The sequence below is a fragment of the Sardina pilchardus genome, chromosome 7, assembly GCF_963854185.1.
Source record: "Sardina pilchardus chromosome 7, fSarPil1.1, whole genome shotgun sequence".
In the NCBI taxonomy this organism is placed as follows: domain Eukaryota; kingdom Metazoa; phylum Chordata; class Actinopteri; order Clupeiformes; family Clupeidae; genus Sardina; species Sardina pilchardus.
In genome coordinates, this window is record NC_085000.1 from 35,717,117 (window position 1) to 35,739,616 (window position 22,500).

Genomic DNA, 22,500 nt, shown 5'->3' on the forward strand with positions numbered 1-22,500 from the left:
GGTGGAGGGTTTTCATGCTCTGAGATCTGTGAAGGAAGATAGGCCAGAGAGGCTACATGCTTCTAAACTCACACTGGGGTTTCTTCCTACTCTTAATGCAAATGAAGGGCTTTTAGCATTTGTAAGCAAAGCACAATTAGGAAAGTGTATCATTTCCTTTGTACTAGACAACAATATGCAGTCTTCTGCATTGTTTCTTGTATCTACCCAAGTCCGTATTCACAAAGAATTTTAGGCTAAAAGTAGCTCCTAACTGGCGAATTTAGGAGAAATTCCTAAAAATAATGGGCATGTCACTCCCAACTTTAGGACTCCTAATTTTTTTCACTAAAAGTTATTCACAAAACATTTTAAGTCTAAAAGTAGCTCTTAAGTCTAGGACAGCGTAAAAGAACTTGAGAGGACTTCTAACTCAATAAGACCTATTCACAACCCGCTTTTAGTGGCATTTCACGTCGTGATGTTTTGAAATGAACGTGCAGTGCAGGAGCTGTCATTCAAGGGAATAAATGTGCATTGCAACTAAGGATGCAAATGCAATAATGCCACCGACAACCAAAACCACCATTGCATGTAAACTAAATGTAACGTCTCATTGTGCCTAATTAAGTTAAATCGTTTCTCCTCTTTGCAAATATAGGCAACGTGTTTTCATACAGATTTAATACATGTTGCAAAGATACTGCTCCAGTCCTTAGTGTTTCTATAAGCCTAGGCTATTTGCTCTACTCTTTATTCATTAAGGCTATGCCTATTTATTCATCATCTTCCATCCTTCACAGCCTGACATAGCGCACGCATTCTCACCAGCTAAGACCTAACACCTGTCACTCAACTCGTCATCGTAGGGGAGGTTTGCCATTATTCCCGCGTTATAATCATCAGCCAATCAAGGTGGTCACTCTAATCAAGCTCATGCATGAGTAATGACGTCCACCATAGCAAGGAAGACTCACTATTAGTTTAGGAGTTGTCCTTTCTCCTTACTTAGGAGAGTCCTAAAGTTAGGAGTGACACGCCCATTATTTTTAGGAGTTTCTCCTAAATTCGCCAGTTAGGAGCTACTTTTAGCCCTAAAATTCTTTGTGAATACGGGCCCAGAGGCAGAGTGCAGCTGGGACTGACCGCTTCCTTCTTGTCCCTGTCAAGGTTGCCATATCGTGGACACCTCAATGGCACAATTAGATGGCAAGTCAAGGATCAGCAAGACTAGTAGTGCTATGGGAGGAGATGTTCTCTGAAGAGCTGGATCAGCAAGAGTAGTTGTAAGTAGTGCTATGGGAGGAGATGTTCTCTGAAGAGCTGGGACTTTACAATTTATTTGAAGAGGCTATGCCTATTTATTCATCATCTTCCATCCTTCACAGCCCGACATAGCGCACACATGCTCACCAGCTAAGACCTAACACCTGTCACTCAACAAAATGTTGCTTAAGTGTTGCTAAAACATTTCTCAGCTGCAGCAGCGACATTTCCGGGAAGGTACTGGCTTGATTAAATTCATTCTGGACTCCATCCGACCACATAAAGACCTCGGGATACTTCGGTTTGGCTTAAGGGACCCTCTACTCACTACCACGTAAGTGTAATGTTGTTTGGAACAGTAGAAGAGGTATAAAAATAGCGTTTTGTAGCGGCGAAAGGACATGCCCCGTTCACTTCCAGGCTAACGAGCTTTGGCTAAAAACGGTAAATTCGAACTTTCTCAAAACACATCCGAATGACATGATTTGATGTCAACTCAACGTTTGTACTCCTAGTCATCCGTAAATTGATCTAAAGTGCATTTTACTCCGGATAATCCCTTTAAGGCCTTTGTACATTTCTATGATATGGGACCATATGGTAATTATGGTTGCATATCGGTGCATATGGCTGCATAATATGGTAATTATGGCTGTATATCGGTGCATATCAGATAGGTGCATATCAGATAGGTGCATATTAGTGCATATCAGTGCATATCAGTGCATATCAGATAGCTGCATATCAGTGCATATCAGTGCATATCAGTGCATATCAGATAGGTGCATATCAGTGCATATCAGATAGGTGCATATCAGTGCATATCAGATAGGTGCATATCAGTGCATATCAGATAGGTGCATGTCAGTGCATATCAGTGCATATCAGATAGGTGCATATCAGTGCATATCAGTGCATATCAGATAGGTGCATATCGGTGCATATCAGTGCATATCAGATAGCTGCATATCAGTGCATATCAGATAGCTGCATATCAGTGCATATCAGATAGCAGCATATCAGTGCATATCAGATAGCTGCATATCAGTGCATATCAGTGCATATCAGATAGCAGCATATCAGTGCATATCGGTGCATATCAGTGCATATCAGATAGCTGCATATCAGTGCATATCAGATAGGTGCATATCGGTGCATATCAGATAGCTGCATATCAGTGCATATCAGATAGCTGCATATCAGTGCATATCAGTGCATATCAGATAGGTGCATATCAGATAGGTGCATATCAGTGCATATCAGTGCATATCAGATAGGTGCATATCAGATAGGTGCATATCAGTGCATATCAGATAGCTGCATATCAGTGCATATCAGATAGGTGCATATCAGTGCATATCAGATAGGTGCATATCAGTGCATATCAGATAGCTGCATATCAGTGCATATCAGATAGGTGCATATCAGATGGCTGCATATCAGTACATATCAGATAGGTGCATATCAGTGCATATCAGATAGGTGCATATCAGTGCATATCGGTGCATATCAGTGCATATCAGATGGCTGCATATCAGTGCATATCAGTACATATCAGTGCATATCAGATAGCTGCATATCAGTGCATATCAGATAGCTGCATATCAGTGCATATCAGTACATATCAGTGCATATCAGATAGCTGCATATCAGTGCATATCAGATAGCTGCATATCAGTGCATATCAGTGCATATCAGATAGCTGCATATCAGTGCATATCAGATAGCTGCATATCAGTGCATATCAGTACATATCAGTGCATATCAGATAGCTGCATATCAGTGCATATCAGTGCATATCAGATAGCTGCATATCAGTGCATATCAGTGCATATCAGTGCATATCAGATAGCTGCATATCAGTGCATATCAGTGCATATCAGATAGCTGCATATCAGTGCATATCAGATAGCTGCATATCAGTGCATATCAGTACATATCAGTGCATATCAGATAGCTGCATATCAGTGCATATCAGTGCATATCAGATAGGTGCAGAAATGGAGCTGCTGTGCCCCTCAGCACGGTCACCATCGCAAATGAGCCGTCTGTGTCTGTGATCGAGTGTCTGTGATCAAGCGTCTGTTTGATGCTCACTTTAGATTTCCTTTCATGGTGACTATTTTTTTCTTAGTTTAATCAGGATGTCATTACTGACCAGAGAGCAGCACAAAAGATCTGCAATCTGTTCATTAACTCGATTAACATTTTTTCGGGCTGTGATTGTTGCCGTGCTGGAAATAACAATGGCCCTGATTAGAGAGTAAATTTGGGGGTTGAGGGTGTTGTGTGGAGGAAGAAAAGAACAGCTTCAATGACAGCTGAGAATTAGTGATGTGTAGAGTGTTTGTGTGTGTGTGTGTGTGTGTGTGTGTGTGTGTGTCTGTGTGTGTGTGTAGACTTTGTGTGTAGTGTGTAGTGTGTGTGTGTGTGTGTGTGTGTGTGTGTGTGTGTGTGTGTGTGTGTGTAGACTTTGTGTGTAGTGTGTAGTGTGTGTGTGTGTGTGTGTGTGTGTGTGTGTGTGTGAGTGAGTGTGTGTGTGAATGTGTGTCTATAGGGTGTGTGTAGAGTGAGTGTGTGTAGAGTTCGAAAACTGCTGATAATTAACACTCACCAATGCTGCTGGAAACAAATCTCAAATTCATTTCTTCTTGTTTTCTTTCCTGGGAGCCTCCAGCTCTGACTTTCCCCTCTTAAATTCTTGTTGTTTTCCCTTCACTTCCCATTGTTGTCCCAGTCTCTCTGCACCACTGTTGTCAAGTAGTCTCAGCAATTATGCCTGTGTGTGTGTGTATGTGTGTGTGTATGTGTGTGTGTGTGTGTGTGTGTGTGTTGTGTCCCAGTCTCTCTGCACCACTGTTGTCAAGTAGTCTCAGCAATTATGCTGATGGGAGGCTCTGTGTGTGTGTAACTGAGCCCCTACAGTCAAGAAGTGTAGGACGTGTGTGTGTGTGTGTGTGTGTGTGTGTGTGTCACTATCTTTCAGCCCAGGAAAAATGGAGGTCTAGGCGTTCCAAACATCGAGTGGATATACACTGCCACTAGAACCAGCCACCTGCTGAACGTGTTAAATAACAGCGATCCTGCTGAACGTATTAAATAACAGCGATCCTGCTGAACATGTTACATTGATCCTGCTGAACATGTTAAATAACAGTGATCCTCCTGAACATGTTAAATAACAGCGATCCTGCTGAACATGTTAGATAACAGTGATCCTGCTGAACGTGTTAAATAACAGTGATCCTGCTGAACGTGTTAAATAACAGCGATCCTGCTGAACATGTTAAATAACAGTGATCCTCCTGAACATGTTACAGTGATCCTGCTGAATGTGTTAAATAACAGTGATCCTGCTGAACGTGTTACAGTGATCCAGTTGAACGTGTTAAATAACAGCGATCCTGCTGAACATGTTACAGTGATCCTGCTGAACGTGTTAAATAACAGTGATCCTGTTGAACGTATTAAATAACAGCGATCCTGCTGAACATGTTAAATAACAGCAATCCTGCTGAACGTGTTAAATAACAGTGATCCTCCTGAACATGTTAAATAACAGCAATCCTGCTGAACGTATTAAGTAACAGCGATCCTGCTGAACGTGTTAAATAACAGCGATCCAGCTGAACATGTTAAATAACAGTGACATGTTAAATAACAGTGATCCAGCGGTGAAACAGGTGGCTCGTGTGTCTCTTATCCAACATCTACGGAGGCGGAAAGTGCCGCGCGCTAAAGAGGATGATGCGCAGTTCCTTGGCTTTAGGGTGAAGGACATCGGCAAACTAGACATCAGAGCGGCTGGATTTGGTGTGAGGTCGAACTTAAACGACCTCTGCCATCGGATTGGAATACACCTGAAGTGGGCCAGACCTGCGCAACCTACAAGGGAAGCGACACGCATTGCGAGGTGTCAGCAACAGGTGCGAGGGCAGACATTCTGATAGACTGGTGGACTTGGTGTCACAAAGCATCACAAAAGTGTAGGAGAGAATGAAAAAAATATACAAACACCACACTGTACAAAAGGACTGGTCCAGTGATGAAAACACCAACAATATCACTTTCAGTAATATTCCAAACACCCCAGATATTACCATTAAAGATAACAATTCTAAGAATGTGACTATAAATAGGATGTTCTTTTGATCTGTACATGGGCACTTTTTTAATTCCAAGCTGCTGAAATATCAGCCACTTGCAGAAAATATCACAAGCATGGGGTTTCAGTGCAACGTTATCATTCTTGTGTTTGGGAGTCTTGGACATGTGCACAAACTTGTCCGCACAAACGTGGACTGCAAATATGTGGACTAAGCAAACCAATTGCAAAAAAACTTGCAAAGCACTGCTCTATTTCTGCAATAATAGGTTTATCCATCTGGAAGCAACGATGCCATGTTTACCCATAATCATGTAGTTTAGAAAGAAAAAAGCACAATGCATTCTGTGTTTGATCAGACCTGCCTAAGTGTGTAACTCACTTCCTTCAATGTTTGGATCTGTGAATCTTCCCCTGTGTTAAGGTCCAAATAAAAGCATTAAAGTGTGTGTGTGTGTGTTTTCAGATGTTGTCAGGTGATTCTCTCTCTATCTCTCTGACTGTGATTGGCCAGGTGAATGCCTTCCTGTGTGTGTGTGTGTGTGTGTGTGTGTGTGTGTGTTTTCAGGTGTAGTCAGGTGATTTTCTCTCTCTCTGTGATTGGCTAGGTGAATGACCTTCCTGTGTGTGTGTGTGTGTGTTTTCAGGTGTAGTCAGGTGATTTTCTCTCTCTCTCTCTGTGATTGGCTAGGTGAATGCCTTCCTGTGTGTGTGTGTGTGTGTGTGTTTTCAGGTGTAGTCAGGTGATTCTCTCTCTCTCTCTCTGTGATTGGCTAGGTGAATGCCTTCCTGTGTGTGTGTGTGTGTGTGTGTGTTTTCAGGTGTAGTCAGGTGATTCTCTCTCTCTCTCTCTGTGATTGGCTAGGTGAATGCCTTCCTGTGTGTGTGTGTGTGTGTGTGTGTGTGTGTGTTTTCAGGTGTAGTCAGGTAATTTTCTCTCTCTCTCTGTGATTGGCCAGGTGAATGCCTTCCTGTGTGTGTGTGTGTGTGTGTGTGTGTGTGTGTTTTCAGGTGTAGTCAGGTGATTTTCTCTCTCTCTCTGTGATTGGCCAGGTGAATGCCTTCCTGTGTGTGTGTGTGTGTGTGTGTTTTCAGGTGTAGTCAGGTGATTCTCTCTCTCTCTCTCTCTGTGATTGGCTAGGTGAATGCCTTCCTGTGTGTGTGTGTGTGTGTGTGTGTGTGTGTGTTTTCAGGTGTAGTCAGGTGATTTTCTCTCTCTCTGTGATTGGCTAGGTGAATGCCTTCCTGTCGTTCGTGGTCCCCATGACGCTGATCTCGGTGCTGAATGGCGTGATCGCTAGTCAGCTGCTCAGAATGTTCCGGGAGGCAGCGCAGGACAACCGTGTCTGCGTCGTCGGGGGCAACAGCACCATGCTGAGCGTCGCCGTGGAACCCAACCGCACCCAGTCGCTACGCCACGGAGTCATGGTTCTACGTGAGTACACACACACACACACACACACACACACACACACACACACAGTCGCTACGCCACGGAGTCATGGTTCTACGTGACTACACACACACACACACACACACACACAATTTACACACACACACACACAACCAGTCGCTACGCCACAGAGTCATGGTTCTATGTGAGAACACACACACACTTTACACACACACACACCCAGTCGCTACGCCACGGAGTCATGGTTCTTCGTGAGTACACACACACACACACACACACACACACACACACAATTTACACACACACGCACACACCCAGTCGCTACGCCACGGAGTCATGGTTCTACGTGAGTACACACACACACACACACACACACACACACACACTTTACACACACACACACACACACACACCCAGTCGCTACGCCACGGAGTCATGGTTCTACGTGAGAACACACACACACACACACACACACACACACACACTTTACACACACACACACACACACACCCAGTCGCTACGCCACGGAGTCATGGTTCTACGTGACTACACACACACCGACACACTTTACACACACCGACACACACTGGAAGAAAACCAGCAAAGACCAGCTAAAACCAGCTGCCAGCATAAGCTGGTTTCTTGCTGTTTTTTTCAGCAGGGAACCAACAGAATTAGCATCGTAATCTGGGTAAACCAACTGAAGGTATGTTTTCACAAGAGTTTTGCTGGTTAAGCTGGTCAACCATCATAGGGTGGTCAAACAAGCTGGTTACCAAGCTGGTCAACCAGCAAACCACCTTAAGCTGCCCAGGCTGGTAGAGATGATCAAGCTGGTTTGCTAGAATGACCAACATAAGCTGGCATGACCAGTAAAAACCAGCAATGTAGACCAGCAACACCACCTGAAATTTCAATTTGCCCTGCCATTTATGGCTTTGTATGTTAGAAGTAGAATTTTGAAGTAAATGCGACTTTTAACAGGTAACCAATGTAGAGATGCTAGGATGGGGGAAATATGTTCATATTTTTTGGTCCTAGTGAGTGTGCGAGCAGCTGCGTTTTTTATAAGCTGTAAGCTTTTTAGACAGGTATTATTGCAGCCAGCGTATAGCGCATTACAATAGTATAGCCTGGAAGTGACAAAAGCGTGGATTAGTTTTTCAGCGTCTGGTAAGGATAAGGACTTCCTTATCTTTGAAATGTTCCTTAAATGGAAACATGAAGTTTTTGTGATCTGCTTTATGTGCCCTGCTGAAAAAAACAGCCTGACCAGCTAAAGGTGGTTTGCTGGTTGACCAGCTTGTTAACCAGCTTCTTTGACCACCCTTTGATGGTTAACCAGCTAGACCAGCAAAACTCTCGCGAAAACACACCTTCAGCTGGTTTACCCAGCTTATGATGGTAATTCAGCTGGTTTTGATTGTCGTACCACCTTAAGCTGGTCATTTTAGTTGGTGTTGCTGGTCTACATTGCTGGTTTTTACTGGCCACGCCAGCTTATGTTGGTTATTCTAGAAAACCAGCTTGACCATCTTTGTCAAGCTTGACAGGCTGGTCACCAGCATGACCATCTTAAACCAGCTGTATCCCAAACGACAGGCTGGTCACACCAGCACGACCAGCTTCCTCAGATGGTCATGCCAGCATGTCTAGCTGGTGGCCTAACCAGCTACACCAGTAAAGACCAGCAATAATAACTGTGTTTTGGGCAAAGACCAGCTAAAACCAGCTAAAACCAGCTACCAGCCTAAGCTGGTTTCTTGCTGTTTTTTTCAGCAGGGTGATTATTAAGTAGAAGTTATTGATCAATTATAACTCCTAGATGAACTGACCAGCTTGAGGTAGTAGGCCTATGACAAGCAAAACCAGCTGAATTACCATCATAAAATGGGTAAACCAGCTGAAGGTATGTTTTTGCAACAGTTTTGCTGGTCTAGCAGGTCGATCATCATAGGGTGGTCAAACAGGCTGGTTAACAAGCTGGTCAACCAGTAAACAACCTTCAGCTGGTCAGGCTGGTTTGTTTAGCAGGGACAACTTGTGATGAATGGAATTCACTTTAAAGTTCAGTTATGCTGAGCACGCTGCTAAATGACCCACAGCAGTCCTCGGGCAGAGAGACTCTCAGCTGTTCAAATTCACACCGCATCATCTCCCCACCACCACCCGTAATTTAAGTCAAACTGCTGATTCACCAGAGAAGGCAAAACATATGAGAGCACAAACACACAGCCCACACCTACTGATGATCTCTGCTGCACCATACACCACTGCTGCACCGTACTCATCTCTCTCGTTGGAGCGGGCCCGTGGAACTCTCTGGAAAAATGGAAAATGTTCCGACCCAGCAGTCCAGCGGTAGAACTTCCCTCTCCACCAAGTCCTGCGGTGAGATGAGGTCAGTCAGATTTACGACCCAGCCGCCGGTCCCCTCTCTCTGCCCAGACCCAGCCGCCGGTCCCCTCTCTCTGCCCATGGTCCAGCATTATAGCCGCCGGTCCCCTCTCTCTGCCCACAGTCCAGCATTACAGATCCATTAAGACTCTATCAAAACAGAGACAAATGGGCCAGCTCCCCAGGCGCCTTCATTATGATTGGCCGTATAAATCTTCTTGTTTTCCGTAGTTAAACAGCCATCTTTAAGAAGAGGGCTGAACATGCCTCAACAAAGCTCATTTCTACACTTTCAATGACTTTTGAATGGCTTTTGGAAGATAAATGGGGTGTGGGTGTTTGTGGGTGTGCGCAATATGACTTTGTCTGGGTCTATATGTGGGTTTGTATTGTTTGTCAGTGTATGTATGTGTGTGTGTGTGCGTGTGTGTGTGTGTGTGTGTGTGTGTGTGTGTGTGTGTGTGTGTGTGTGTCTGGCAGAATCATGTGAAGTGTTAGTCACCCTTTTTGTGATTGTTATATGTGTTAGTCAGAGAAGAGTGTCTCTGCCATCCATGCACACTGGCACAGCAAAGTGGGCACAACCAGCACAGAGAGACACTGGCACAGCAAAGCGGCCGAAGGCAGCACAGAGAGACACTGGCACAGCAAAGCGGCCGAAGGCAGCACAGAGAGACACTGGCACAGCAAAGCGGCCGATGGCAGCACAGAGAGACACTGGCACAGCAAAGCGGGCACAACCAGCACAGAGAGACACTGGCACAGCAAAGCGGGCACAACCAGCACAGAGAGACACTGGCACAGTAAAGAGGCCGAAGGCAGCACAGAGAGACACTGGCACAGCAAAGCGGCCGAAGGCAGCACAGAGAGACACTGGCACAGCAAAGCGGCCGATGGCAGCACAGAGAGACACTGGCACAGCAAAGCGGGCACAACCAGCACAGAGAGACACTGGCACAGTAAAGAGGCCGAAGGCAGCACAGAGAGACACTGGCACAGCAAAGCGGGCGAAGGCAGCACAGAGAGACACTGGCACAGTAAAGGGGGCACAACCAGCACAGAGAGACACTGGCACAGCAAAGCGGCCGAAGGCAGCACAGAGAGACACTGGCACAGCAAAGCGGCCGAAGGCAGCACAGAGAGACACTGGCACAGCAAAGCGGGCGAAGGCAGCACAGAGAGACACTGGCACAGCAAAGCGGCCGAAGGCAGCACAGAGAGACACTGGCACAGCAAAGCGGCCGAAGGCAGCACAGAGAGACACTGGCACAGCAAAGCGGCCGAAGGCAGCACAGAGAGACACTGGCACAGTAAAGGGGGCACAACCAGCACAGAGAGACACTGGCACAGCAAAGCGGCCGAAGGCAGCACAGAGAGACACTGGCACAGCAAAGCGGCCGAAGGCAGCACAGAGAGACACTGGCACAGCAAAGCGGGCGAAGGCAGCACAGAGAGACACTGGCACAGCAAAGCGGCCGAAGGCAGCACAGAGAGACACTGGCACAGCAAAGCGGCCGAAGGCAGCACAGAGAGACACTGGCACAGCAAAGCGGCCGAAGGCAGCACAGAGAGACACTGGCACAGTAAAGGGGGCACAACCAGCACAGAGAGACACTGGCACAGCAAAGCGGCCGAAGGCAGCACAGAGAGACACTGGCACAGCAAAGCGGCCGAAGGCAGCACAGAGACAGGCAGACAGATGGACGGACAGGAGTTGAAACAACTTAATTGCCTTGATGGCCTCATAACTGAATTAGCAAAAGTGCTCTTTGAAGCTTAAAGCAAATAAAAAAGCCAAAGTGCTTTAAGTAAAAGTGGATTGTTTTAACACTAGAAGCGCCGTGCCGTTCTGACCCACTTATACCTAGAAGTGCCGCGCCCCGGTCATCTGACCGCTTTGACGTCCTACTAGAAGCGCCGTGCTGGTGTGAACTACTTAAAGCGCGGCTGAGGCGGTCAAAAGACCGCTGAGTCCTCAGACTGGGACGCTGTTACTTACACATAATGACAGCTAGATGGCGCTTCGTGCACGAATCAAATCGTTTGGTCATAAATTCAGTTTGCACTAATCCATGTGTCATTCGTGTCAGACCGTGTTGATAGTTTGTGGTTGTTTCATTATGACATACAGCACGGTTCATTCATCTGTTCATTTATTTGTGTTGATTTGTGTTGTTTGAGGTAAAAACTCTGGAAGAGTTCTTGAACAAACCTTAAAGGGATAGTTCGGATTTTAAGACACGAAGTTGTATGGGTTCCCTGTCAGCAACGTAGTGCATCAGCACTGACTTACCCCCGACAGCGTCCTGTGAGCCGAGATCCAGCCGGTTTTTGATCGTTTTTGATGCCGGACTATTTTCTTCAGCAAGTTTCTGGGGTCACGAAAGTAAAGTGTTTTTCTTCTCAAAACCATATGCGTTCAACAGAGTGATATATTTGCACCACAAAAACGTTGTCCAGCTGTCAGTAGCGCGCAGTGATAGGAATCGCGAAAAATAAGTAAGTGATAACGAGGTTTGAATTTTTCCTGGACAACGTTTTCGTGGTGCAAATATATCACTCTGTTGAACGCATATGGTTTTGAGAAGAAAAACACTTTACTTTCGTGACCCCAGAAACTTGCCGGACTACTTTCTTCAGCATCAAAAACGATCTAAAACCGGCTGGATCTCGGCTCACAGGACGCTGTCGGGGGTAAGTCAGTGCTGATGCACTACGTTGCTGACAGGGAACCCATACAACTTCGTGTCTTAAAATCCGAACTATCCCTTTAAGCAAACTTGACTTTCAACTTTCTCATAGTAGGCTATTTCATTTTTTATATTTCGTTTTTACATTTTGTATGCTACTTAGAAATTTTATTTATAGGCTATTTTAAAACGGAGGCATGCGTTCTGTGATTAGGAGCCTGACCCGACGGAACCGTGGGGAAGGATTCCAATTTCGACCCAACACGTTGTTGGATCTCGAGATCTGTAACACCGGCCCGCAGTTTGGGTTTGGGCAGATAATCTAAGCTCTAAAATGAATTGGTGGCTATTTCTAATTCACTCCCCAAATTCACTTCTATTCATTTAATAGGTAGCCTATGTTCGCGCAGCCACTCGCATTTAGGAAAAGTCGTGAACGTAGGGTCCTGGAATTTAATCGAAAGACCGCAGCCCGGCAGTTCTCTAGGTATACCTAGGTCAAACCAACACGGCACTTCAAGTAATACGTCTAAGCGGTCAAAAGACCGGCGCTTGGCGCTTCTAGTGTTAACAAAAAAAAATTGTTCGTCAACGTTGAAAAACGGTCACTGAATTCAGTCAATGTAAGCTACAAAATAACACACACGCTGAGAATTGAACCCGGGTCGTCTGAGTGTTACATGAGAGAGCAAGCGTTGCGCCACTTCACGCTACACGTCTATATGCGTAGGAAATAGGTCTCTGACGAGACGTAACTCAGTCAGTCCAGGAAATATGTAAGAAAATGCTTATACATTAGTCTGAGCTGTTACAGATAGCCTACAACTATAGAAGATATACAACTTAGAGGATATACAACTATGAATGTACGTAGGCATACTAAGTAAGCCCAAATAAATGCATAAGAAAAGTTTGCTCGCAGATGAATGATTTGGTCGAAACTAATTTAAATTCGACGAGTTTCATCTGGAAATAATTCATAAGAATCGCTTGCCAATGTCCTTTGTTAGTTGTGCGCAGATGAATGATTTGGCCGAAACTAATTTAAATAGGCTACGACGAATTTCAGCTGAAAATATTTTTTTACACACGTAGGCCTGCCTAATAGAACAACGTCGCAACGTTTTCAAAACAAACTTGCATTTTACCACTGTAAATCGCCTCCATAGACTATGCCATGTAAACGAAAAATACTTATTAAAATAAATCACATATATAATACATATTGCACATATATAAACTATATGTTTATGGTAAAATATTATTCTCATGCCTGACTGACAGGAAACTTATACGAGTGAGTTCTTGCGTCATCTGCTGTGAGAAAAGAGAAGATCAGTCTGAAAAAAACATGGCCAAACGTGGGACTGCAGTGTTGTCACATAAGAAGAGCAAAATAGTTCTAAACTAGCTTGTGCCGGTGTGCTTTTGATCATGTAAAAATACTGGGTGATAAAACATGGAATTTAATCGAGTGAAAATATATATATATATTTTTAAATATATATATATATATTTTTAAGCCCGGCAGTTCTAGGTATATATAGGTCAAACCAACACGGCGCTTCAAGTAATACGTCTCAGCGGTCAAATGACCGGCGCTTGGCACTTCTAGTGTTAATGCCCTGAATGACATCAATCACAATCTACTCTAGAACCTTTATCTATGTCTGTAGCCTCAACATAGCACACCCATGAGAGCTGAATGAATGCTACAAGTCTTCCCAAACGCCGTACAACTCATTGGATGACCAGTTTGTCACACGGAGAGATAAGAGCTGCATTGGAGTTCAATTGATCAGCATCCTGAGCACCAGTTGAGTATACTGACCGCTGTGACCCTCTCTGTGCATCCTGAGCACCTGTTGAGTATACTGACCGCTGTGACCCTCTCTGTGCCCCTCTCCTCTATCTGCCATTCAATTCAATTTTCTCCTCTCTCTCTCCCCTCTCTCTCTCCTCTCTCTCTCCCCTCTCTCTCCCCTCTCTCCTCTCTATCATCTCTCTCTCCTCTCTCTCCCCTCTCTCTCTCTCCCCTCTCTCTCTCCTCTCTCTCTCCTCTCTCTCCTCTCTCTCCTCTCTCTCCCCTCTCTCTCCCCTCTCTCTCTCCTCTCTCCCCTCTCTCTCTCCTCTCTCTCTACTCTCTCTCTCTCCTCTCTCTCTCCTCTCTCTCTCCCCTCTCTCTGTCTCAGTAGCCACTCAAACACCAACTCCCCACGCAGCGTTATTTCAAGCCATCGCAGGGTGTGTGTGATACAGGATGTGTGTGTGTGTGTGTGTGTGTGATGGTGGATGTGTGTGAATGTGTGTGTGTGTGTGTGTGTGTGTGATGGTGGATGTGTGTGTGTGCATGTAAGAGAGACATGTGGAGATGATGGTAGGGGCAGGCCTGGCTGGGAGACAGAGTGTGATCGGGTGCTGTGTGTGTGTGTGTGTGTGTGTGTGTGTGTGTGTGTGTGTCAACCTTAAAACTTTCCCATCAGAAGCCCGGGACGCGGTGGGAGAGAAGTGGTTATTTTAGCTAGAATGTGTGTGTGTGTGTGTGTGTGTGTGTTAGCTTGGCTTTTGAGTGCTGTCAGACACTGCAGTGGAGCTGAACTGCACGTAATGTGAGTTAATGGCTGTGGATGTGCCTTTCATGTGTGAGGGAATGTTTTTGTTGTGTGTTTGAGTATAGATTTCTGTATGTGTGTGTGTGTGTCTGTGTGCGCGCGCGTGCTTGGGAGCTTTTGTCCTGTACACACAACCCCTCCATATCTCCATATCTGATCTTCAGCTCACACTTAAAGGGGCGCTGCCTGGAGGGGTCAGAGACGCAGCACAGCTAAGTGCCCCCCCCCCCCCACCCACTTCTGGGCAATCAGCTGGCCGCAGTGTGTCCTTGCGGGGTTGTGATCAGAGACTCCCTGGGCAGCTGCTGTCAGTGGTGACCCAGCATGGGTAGATACGGTAGTAATGTATCTCTGGTTGACCCAGCATGAGTAGATAAGGTAGTAATGTGAATCTGGTTTACCCAGCATGGGTAGATACGGTAGTGATGTATCTCTGGTTGACCCAGCATGAGTAGATAAGGTAGTAATGTGAATCTGGTTGACCCAGCATGAGTAGATAAGGTAGTAATGTGAATCTGGTTGACCCAGCATGGGTAGATACGGTAGTAATGTGAATCTGGTTGACCCAGCATGGGTAGATACTGTAGTAATGTAAATCTGGTTGACCCAGCATGAGTAGATATAAGCAATAAGCCCCGAGAGGCTGTGCTTTATACTGTATAATCGAGCAGCTAAGGGGTGTTGTTAGGCACGACGCGAAGCTGTTCGGTTACTACGTCGATCTAAGGCTGGCTTACATTGCACGATTTTGGTCTGTTTTAACAGTCGGCGACTAAATTTCCAAAATCGGGCGGAAATCTTGGGAGTTGAACTAGAATCTCGGCGCGCTCCCGTCATCTAAATCGTTTAGTGTAAGGTGCCAATCTTAGCGGTTTTAAGTCCGTCGGAGGCAGTCTTTTTCTAGTTTTGCTGTTACGACAATATCAAACATGTTTGATATTATCGGAAGTCTTTTCAGTCGTGGCTCATGCAAATAGTGACGTGAACATTAAAAACCAATAGTAACCTTGCGCGAACACGAAACAGGAAAGGGCAAAATAGGCGACAACTGTAGCCTATATGATTATTTGTCATTTCATTTCTTATAATTTATTAGTCGGCTGTTCTATGTGATAGAACAACTCTATATCTGTTAGTGATGTCACACATCAAACAATGCTGCAGAAACGCGAAAAAAATGACTTTGATATGAGTAGGCTATCATATGAGTTCCTGTTAATGATGACGTGTAGCCTATTGCACGATGGAAATAATTTGAAGGAATCTAGCAGCAGTCATGTAAATAGCGACCCACAGTCTTTGCAAAATCCTAATCTGAGACTGGCCTGTGACTAGACTGTGACTAGAAACTCAATGAATTGTCTTTAGATGTGAGAGGGTCTGAGACTGTAGTCTTTCAAAGATCTTTTCCAAATCTTTGCAAAGTCTGTCAATGTCAGGTAGGCTCTAGAAAGATTTCATGAAACAAAGGCACAGCAACGAAAACGTAACGATCAGGTCTCCTCCCACTCTCCCCCTCCTCCCTCTCTCCACATCCTCTCTTCCCTCCTCTCTTCACTCCTCTCCTCCCACTCTCCCCCTCCTCTCCTCCTTCTCCTCCTCCCTCTCTTCCCTCCTCTCCTCCCTCTCTCCCCCTCCTCTCCTCCTTCTCTCCTCCCTCTCTCCACCTCCTCTCTTCCCTCCTCTCCTCCCTCTCTCCCCCTCCTCTCCTCCCTCTCTCCTCCCTTTCTCCACATCCTCTCTTCACTCCTCTCCTCCCACTCTCCCCCTCCTCTCCTCCTTCTCCTCCTCCCTCTGTCCACATCCTCTCTTCCCTCCTCTCCTCCCTCTCTCCACATCCTCTCTTCCCTCCTCTCCTCCTTCTCCTCCTCCCTCTCCCCACATCCTCTCCTCCCTCTCTCCCCCTCCTCTCCTCCCTCTCTCCTCCCTTTCTCCACATCCTCTCTTCCCTCCTCTCCTCCCTCTCTCCCCCTCTTCTCCTCCTTCTCCTCCTCCCTCTCTCCACATCCTCTCTTCCCTCCTCTCCTCCCTCTCTCCTCCCTCTCTCCACATCCTCTCTTCCCTCCTCTCCTCCCTCTCTCCTCCCTCTCTCCACCTCCTCTCTTCCATCCTCTACCTCCAAGTGTGATAGATGTGTACATTTTAGTTTGAGACCAGGAAATGACTGTTTGTGTAGTCAGTGCCTTACCTTGCTCTTCTTCCAGTTCCATCTTGTGTGGAGGATGTCTGCACAGGTGGACTCCTCTCTCTCCTAACATGATGGTAGGGACTTAAAGAAGATAAGAGCAAAGTAATGCACTGTATAATCAGCCTTTTTATAGCCTTTTTGTTCACTAAATGCAAACACACTTCCATTTGTCTGTAGACGTATAATGACTGAGCTGAGCCAGGTTAATGGCTTAGAAGAGCAATTTCTATGATATTCAGTTGTAAATGCATATTCCTGTCTGCACCGATTAACCCGCACAGCCACCGTACGTTCCAAACTAAATATTATACTCATTATCTCCCAAATATAGACCCTTGGCCAGAGGATGTTCAAATGATCAGAGTTATTCTAAGAGTCAGACATTGCGGGCTGTTGACCACGACACCAACAGCTATTTTGAGAAGGCGACACGGGAACAACCGTGTGCTCCTCAGCTTAGAGGACGAGCTGCACCAGCTCAGTGCTGAAGTAACTGCAGCAGGCAATTGTTATCTTATTTCTTATTTGTCTTTGTGCACAAGTGTGACAGTCTAAGGGACAAACACAGAGCACCTGGGGCTGCTACCATCACACAGTTTATTCCTCTTTGTGCTCAGAGTGTGGGTGGCTTTTTATATTATTATTTATTTATCTGGCAAAAAAAACAGATAAGCTCAGTGTATTTGTGTGAGTGTGAGAGAGAGAGAATGTGAGAGTGTGTGTGTGTGAGAGAGAGAGAGAGAGAGAGAGAATGTGTGTGTGTGTGTGTGTGTGAGAGAGAGAGAGAGAGAGAGAGAGAGATGAGAAAGGACTGTGTGTAGCAGAGGAGTGAGAGAGAGAGAATACATGATCTGTGTGTAGTGGAGGAGTGAGAGAGAGAGAGAGAATACATGATCTGTGTGTAGTGGAGGAGAGAGAGAGAGAATACATGATCTGTGTGTAGTGGAGGAGTGAGAGAGAGAGAATACATGATCTGTGTGTAGTGGAGGAGAGAGAGAGAGAGAGAATACATGATCTGTGTGTAGTGGAGGAGTGAGAGAGAGAATACATGATCTGTGTGTAGTGGAGGAGAGAGAGAGAGAGAATACATGATCTGTGTGTAGTGGAGGAGAGAGAGAGAGAGAATACATGATCTGTGTGTAGCGGAGGAGAGAGAGAGAGAATACATGATCTGTGTGTAGCGGAGGAGTGAGAGAGAGAGAATACATGATCTGTGTGTAGTGGAGGAGAGAGAGAGAGAGAATACATGATCTGTGTGTAGTGGAGGAGTGAGAGAGAGAGAATACATGATCTGTGTGTAGTGGAGGAGTGAGAGAGAGAATACATGATCTGTGTGTAGTGGAGGAGTGAGAGAGAGAGAATACATGATCTGTGTGTAGCGGAGGAGTGAGTGAGAGAGAGAATACATGATCTGTGTGTAGCGGAGGAGTGAGAGAGAGAGAGAATACATGATCTGTGTGTAGTGGAGGAGAGAGAGAGAGAGAGAATACATGATCTGTGTGTAGTGGAGGAGTGAGAGAGAGAGAGAATACATGATCTGTGTGTAGTGGAGGAGTGAGAGAGAGAGAGAATACATGATCTGTGTGTAGTGGAGGAGTGAGAGAGAGAGAATACATGATCTGTGTGTAGTGGAGGAGTGAGAGAGAGAGAGAATACATGATCTGTGTGTAGTGGAGGAGAGAGAGAGAGAATACATGATATGTGGGTCTGTGGCCTTCACTGCTCTGTCTGCAGTATGCAAGGCAGGACAAAAGACAGAAACATCTCTCCATTCTCTACATATAAAATACGCCTCTCTCTCTCACACACACACACACACACACACACACACACACACACACACACACACACACACACACACACACACACACACACACACACACACACAACATGGATGCAACAACCACCAAAGACAAAGCTGTGAGCTCTGTACAAGATAAACGCTAAAACGTGTAAAACATGGTGTCACAGACAGACACCATGTAATGTTGAATCAAAGAGCATGTTCAATTATCCACGCTGTTGCCTGTGCATATTGAAGCTGTCGTTTCATTGCGTAGGATGCACGTAGTCTATGGTAAGATGTCAAACGGGGAAAAGATCAAAAGGAGAGTGTCTCAAAGTATGAGCATGATATTGTAGCCCGCTGAGACAGCTGCCATGTTGTGCAGGTTAGTGTTGCTCTTGTTAGTTAAAGGAACACTTCACCGTTTTTTCATATTAAACTACGTTATTCCCTTAACTAAGACGAGTTGATACATACCTCTCACGTTTCAATGCGTGCACTCACTGGCTCTGTGGCGCAGTAATATCCTCACTATTGCACTTTCAGTTTCACTTTGGAGTGAAGATATTACTGCGCAGAGTCTAAGTGCTCCCAATGTTATTCCGCCACGCAATATAGTTATCCCTTTTGCCTGCTTAGAAATGCACCACGTTTTATTTTGTCTCACCATACTTGGTCGTGTGACTACTCGTGTAACTGTATTTTAATATGGAAAACATGGAGCTGTTTGGTCACTTCTAACTTCATCTCTGTTTGGATCCTAATGAATGCATTGGGCTAGCTTAATGCTATCAAAGTTGTGCCGCATGCCAGAGCCAGTGAGTGCACGCATTGAAACGTGAGAGGTATGTATCAACTCGTCTTAATTAAGGGAATAACATAGTTTAATATGAAAAAAGGTGAAGTGTTCCTTTAACACCTGGGAGTCATTTGAAAAGCTATTCCAAACACACATCTGAATCTCTGCAAGTTTTTGTCCTAGAAACATATAAGGGACACCATTGGAAACCTTGGATCCTCTAGTTTCCAAATATATATGTTTATGTAAAAGAAATGTTCAATGGTGCCTGGTAAAAACAATAAAAGAAAATCCTAGGATTTTCAGTCCTCTCGTCTGCAGCAGACCCATTCTAAAGCCCAATCAACTTAATTTGCATTTGAAAGATATTTGAAAGAGACTTCATTTAGTCTGACTACATAACATTTTTTTATGTTCTTTTTACTTTTATTTAGCCAACACCTTTGTTTTCAAGGTTCAAACTTCAAAAGTCTTGGGTAGATATATTTAGTTGATAATAATTGAGTTTACACTGAATAATAAAAGCTAATTTCATTACATACACTTTACTCACATATCATTTTGTTGAGGTCTTCTAGAATATAACCATATGTGCCACTTTTGCATAGATGTTTTAGTTAGATGAAAAACCTAAATATGTCAGATGTAGCAGACTGCCTCCCAGTGTTTGAAAGGCCCCCGGACCTCCGAGGAGTTAACTGCAAACAGCTTTGGCATCATAATGTTTACATTCAGTTGTGTTGTTTCTAGATATTTATCTGCTTTGGAATCGTATTTTGCCCTTTGTGTTTACTGTTGTTTTATCTCTGTGGTGTTTGTATGTACATCTCTCAATGAGGGGAAAGCTGAGGAGTTAGCGTGACTCAATGAAGCACGCTTTAAAATTCACCAACTGAAATATCCTCATTCCGTTACACTCATGTTATTGCTGTTGGCTTTTAAATGAAAGTGATTTTTTGACATAACAGCGGCATCTTGGCCTGTTCAGATCTGTGCACAGTATGTCCCTTTTCTCTCTCTGCCTCTGACTTGGTCAACCCACTTTGCATCTCTGTGTATTCTCTGTCTTTTCTGTCTCTGTGACTCACATGTAGTGGCTAGCAAGCTGATGTAGCTGCTGGCTGCTATCTCATCTGTAGCCGCTAGCGTTCTTGCCCAACAGACCAAGGGGTTGCCAAGACAACAGTCCAAGCGAATGGCCACTCCCTCGATGAAAGGGTGATGATTGAGAACAACATGGTGCTCCGGCCACCTCAACAAGCCAACAAGCCACTGGTGTCTTCTGACTCATCACTCACACTTGTGCCAGTAGTGTGTGTGGGTGTGTGTGTGTGTGTTTCTGTGCAATTAGAGCTCGCAGCCACAGTCCTCGGTTACTCATACTTTCGCTTTCTTGAGGTTGCAGCATCAGTGTAAATATGGATCAAAGTAGTGAATGTAGTGAATCTGTAGTGTAGAGAAAGGCCTGCTGACCCATATGGATGAGCGGGTGTCTGTGCTACAGACTCTGGTGCGCGTCTTAAGGCACCAATAAGGGCTGTGGCCTAGAGAGGTGACATTGGTGAACCCTCATCGATTGACACGACCTCTGAGACCATGTGGCTGCAGTATTAGCCTTCACATGGTTCATAGGAGACCATGTGGCTGCAGTATTGGCCTCCATGTGGTTCACAGGTGGGAAGAGGCTCTGATGGACATGAAGTCTCGAGGGAGACCTGATAAACATGCTCTTCCGAGAAATCACAGAGGCTACATTGACCCATGCTGGCCACGCCAGCTTATGTTGGTCATTCTAGAAAACCAGCTTGACCATCTTTGTCAAGCTTGACAGGCTGGTTACCAGCATGACTTCCCTGCTGAAAAAAACAGCCTGACCAGCTAAAGGTGGTTTGCTGGTTGACCAGCTTGTTAACCAGCTTATTTGACCACCCTATGATGGTTAACCAGCTAGACCAGCAAAACTCTAGCAAAAACACACCTTCAGCTGGTTTACCCAGCTTATGATGGTAACTCAGCTGGTTTTGATTGCCGTACCACCTCAAGCTGGTCATTTTAGTTGGTGTTGCTGGTCTACATTGCTGGTTTTTACTGGCCACGCCAGCTTATGATGGTCATTCTAGAAATCAAGCTTGACCATCTTTGTCAAGCTTGACAGGCTGGTCACCAGCCTGGTCACTGTGATCACATATGAGGAAGAGAACAGCCTCTCCAAACTGCTGTGGCTAGACACTATTTCTTTACTCCTCTGTTTCACTTTCCTGTGTCTGTATTTCAGGTGCTGTGTTGTGTTTATCTGACTTTGCTGTGTCTGTATTTCAGGTGCTGTATTGTGTTTATCTGACTTTGCTATGTCTGTATTTCAGGTGCTGTATTTTGTTTAACTGACTTTGCTTTGTCTGTATTTCAGGTGCTGTATTGTGTTTATCTGACTTTACAGTGTCTGTATTTCGGGTGCTGTATTGTGTTTATCTGACTTTGCTGTGTCTGTATTTCAGGTGCTGTATTGTGTTTATCTGGCTTTGCTGTATTTCAGGTGCTGTGTTGTGTTTATCTGACTTTGCTGTGTCTGTATTTCAGGTGCTGTATTTTGTTTAACTGACTTTGCTGTGTCTGTATTTCAGGTGCTGTATTGTGTTTATCTGACTTTGCTGTGTCTGTATTTCAGGTGCTGTATTGTGTTTATCTGACTTTGCTGTGTCTGTATGTCAGGTGCTGTATTGTGTTTAACTGACTTTGCTGTGTCTGTATGTCAGGTGCTGTATTGTGTTTAACTGACTTTGCTGTGTCTGTATTTCAGGTGCTGTATTGTGTTTATCTGACTTTGCTGTGTCTGTATTTCAGGTGCTGTATTGTGTTTATCTGACTTTGCTGTGTCTGTATTTCAGGTGCTGTGGTAATCGCGTTTGTGGTCTGTTGGCTCCCCTATCATGCACGAAGACTCATGTTCTGCTATGTGAGCCAATGGACAGAGTAAGTAGCTCATCGTATTCTCATGTGACATGATAGAGACACTCTGGGCCCGTATTCACAAAGCATTTTATCTTACCACTAAGAGAACTCCTAAATTGCAGTTAAAGATATTAGCTAGGAGGTTTCTCTTAAATGTTATTTACAAAGTAAGGACAACTCTTAAGATAAGATAAAAGCTCCGTTGCTATGGTTGACATCATTACTCATGCACAGGCTTGATTAAAGTGACCCTAACCCTTTTCACCTGCCGTGTCTCGCCTTAAGAGCAAAGATTAACAGGAATCAAATTCCTTG

At 45.0% G+C, this 22,500-nt stretch overlaps 1 protein-coding gene across 1 annotated transcript in view; it reads left to right on the plus strand.

Moving 5' to 3' along the window:
• ntsr1 (neurotensin receptor 1 (high affinity)) overlaps positions 1 to 22,500 on the plus strand; it is a 54,531-nt gene that overhangs the window by 27,342 nt on the left and 4,689 nt on the right. The window contains exons 2-3 of the mRNA XM_062542080.1: positions 6,584 to 6,785; positions 22,122 to 22,206. Of these exons, the coding sequence (XP_062398064.1) occupies positions 6,584 to 6,785; positions 22,122 to 22,206 (287 nt within the window). The remainder of the gene's footprint in view (positions 1 to 6,583; positions 6,786 to 22,121; positions 22,207 to 22,500) is intronic.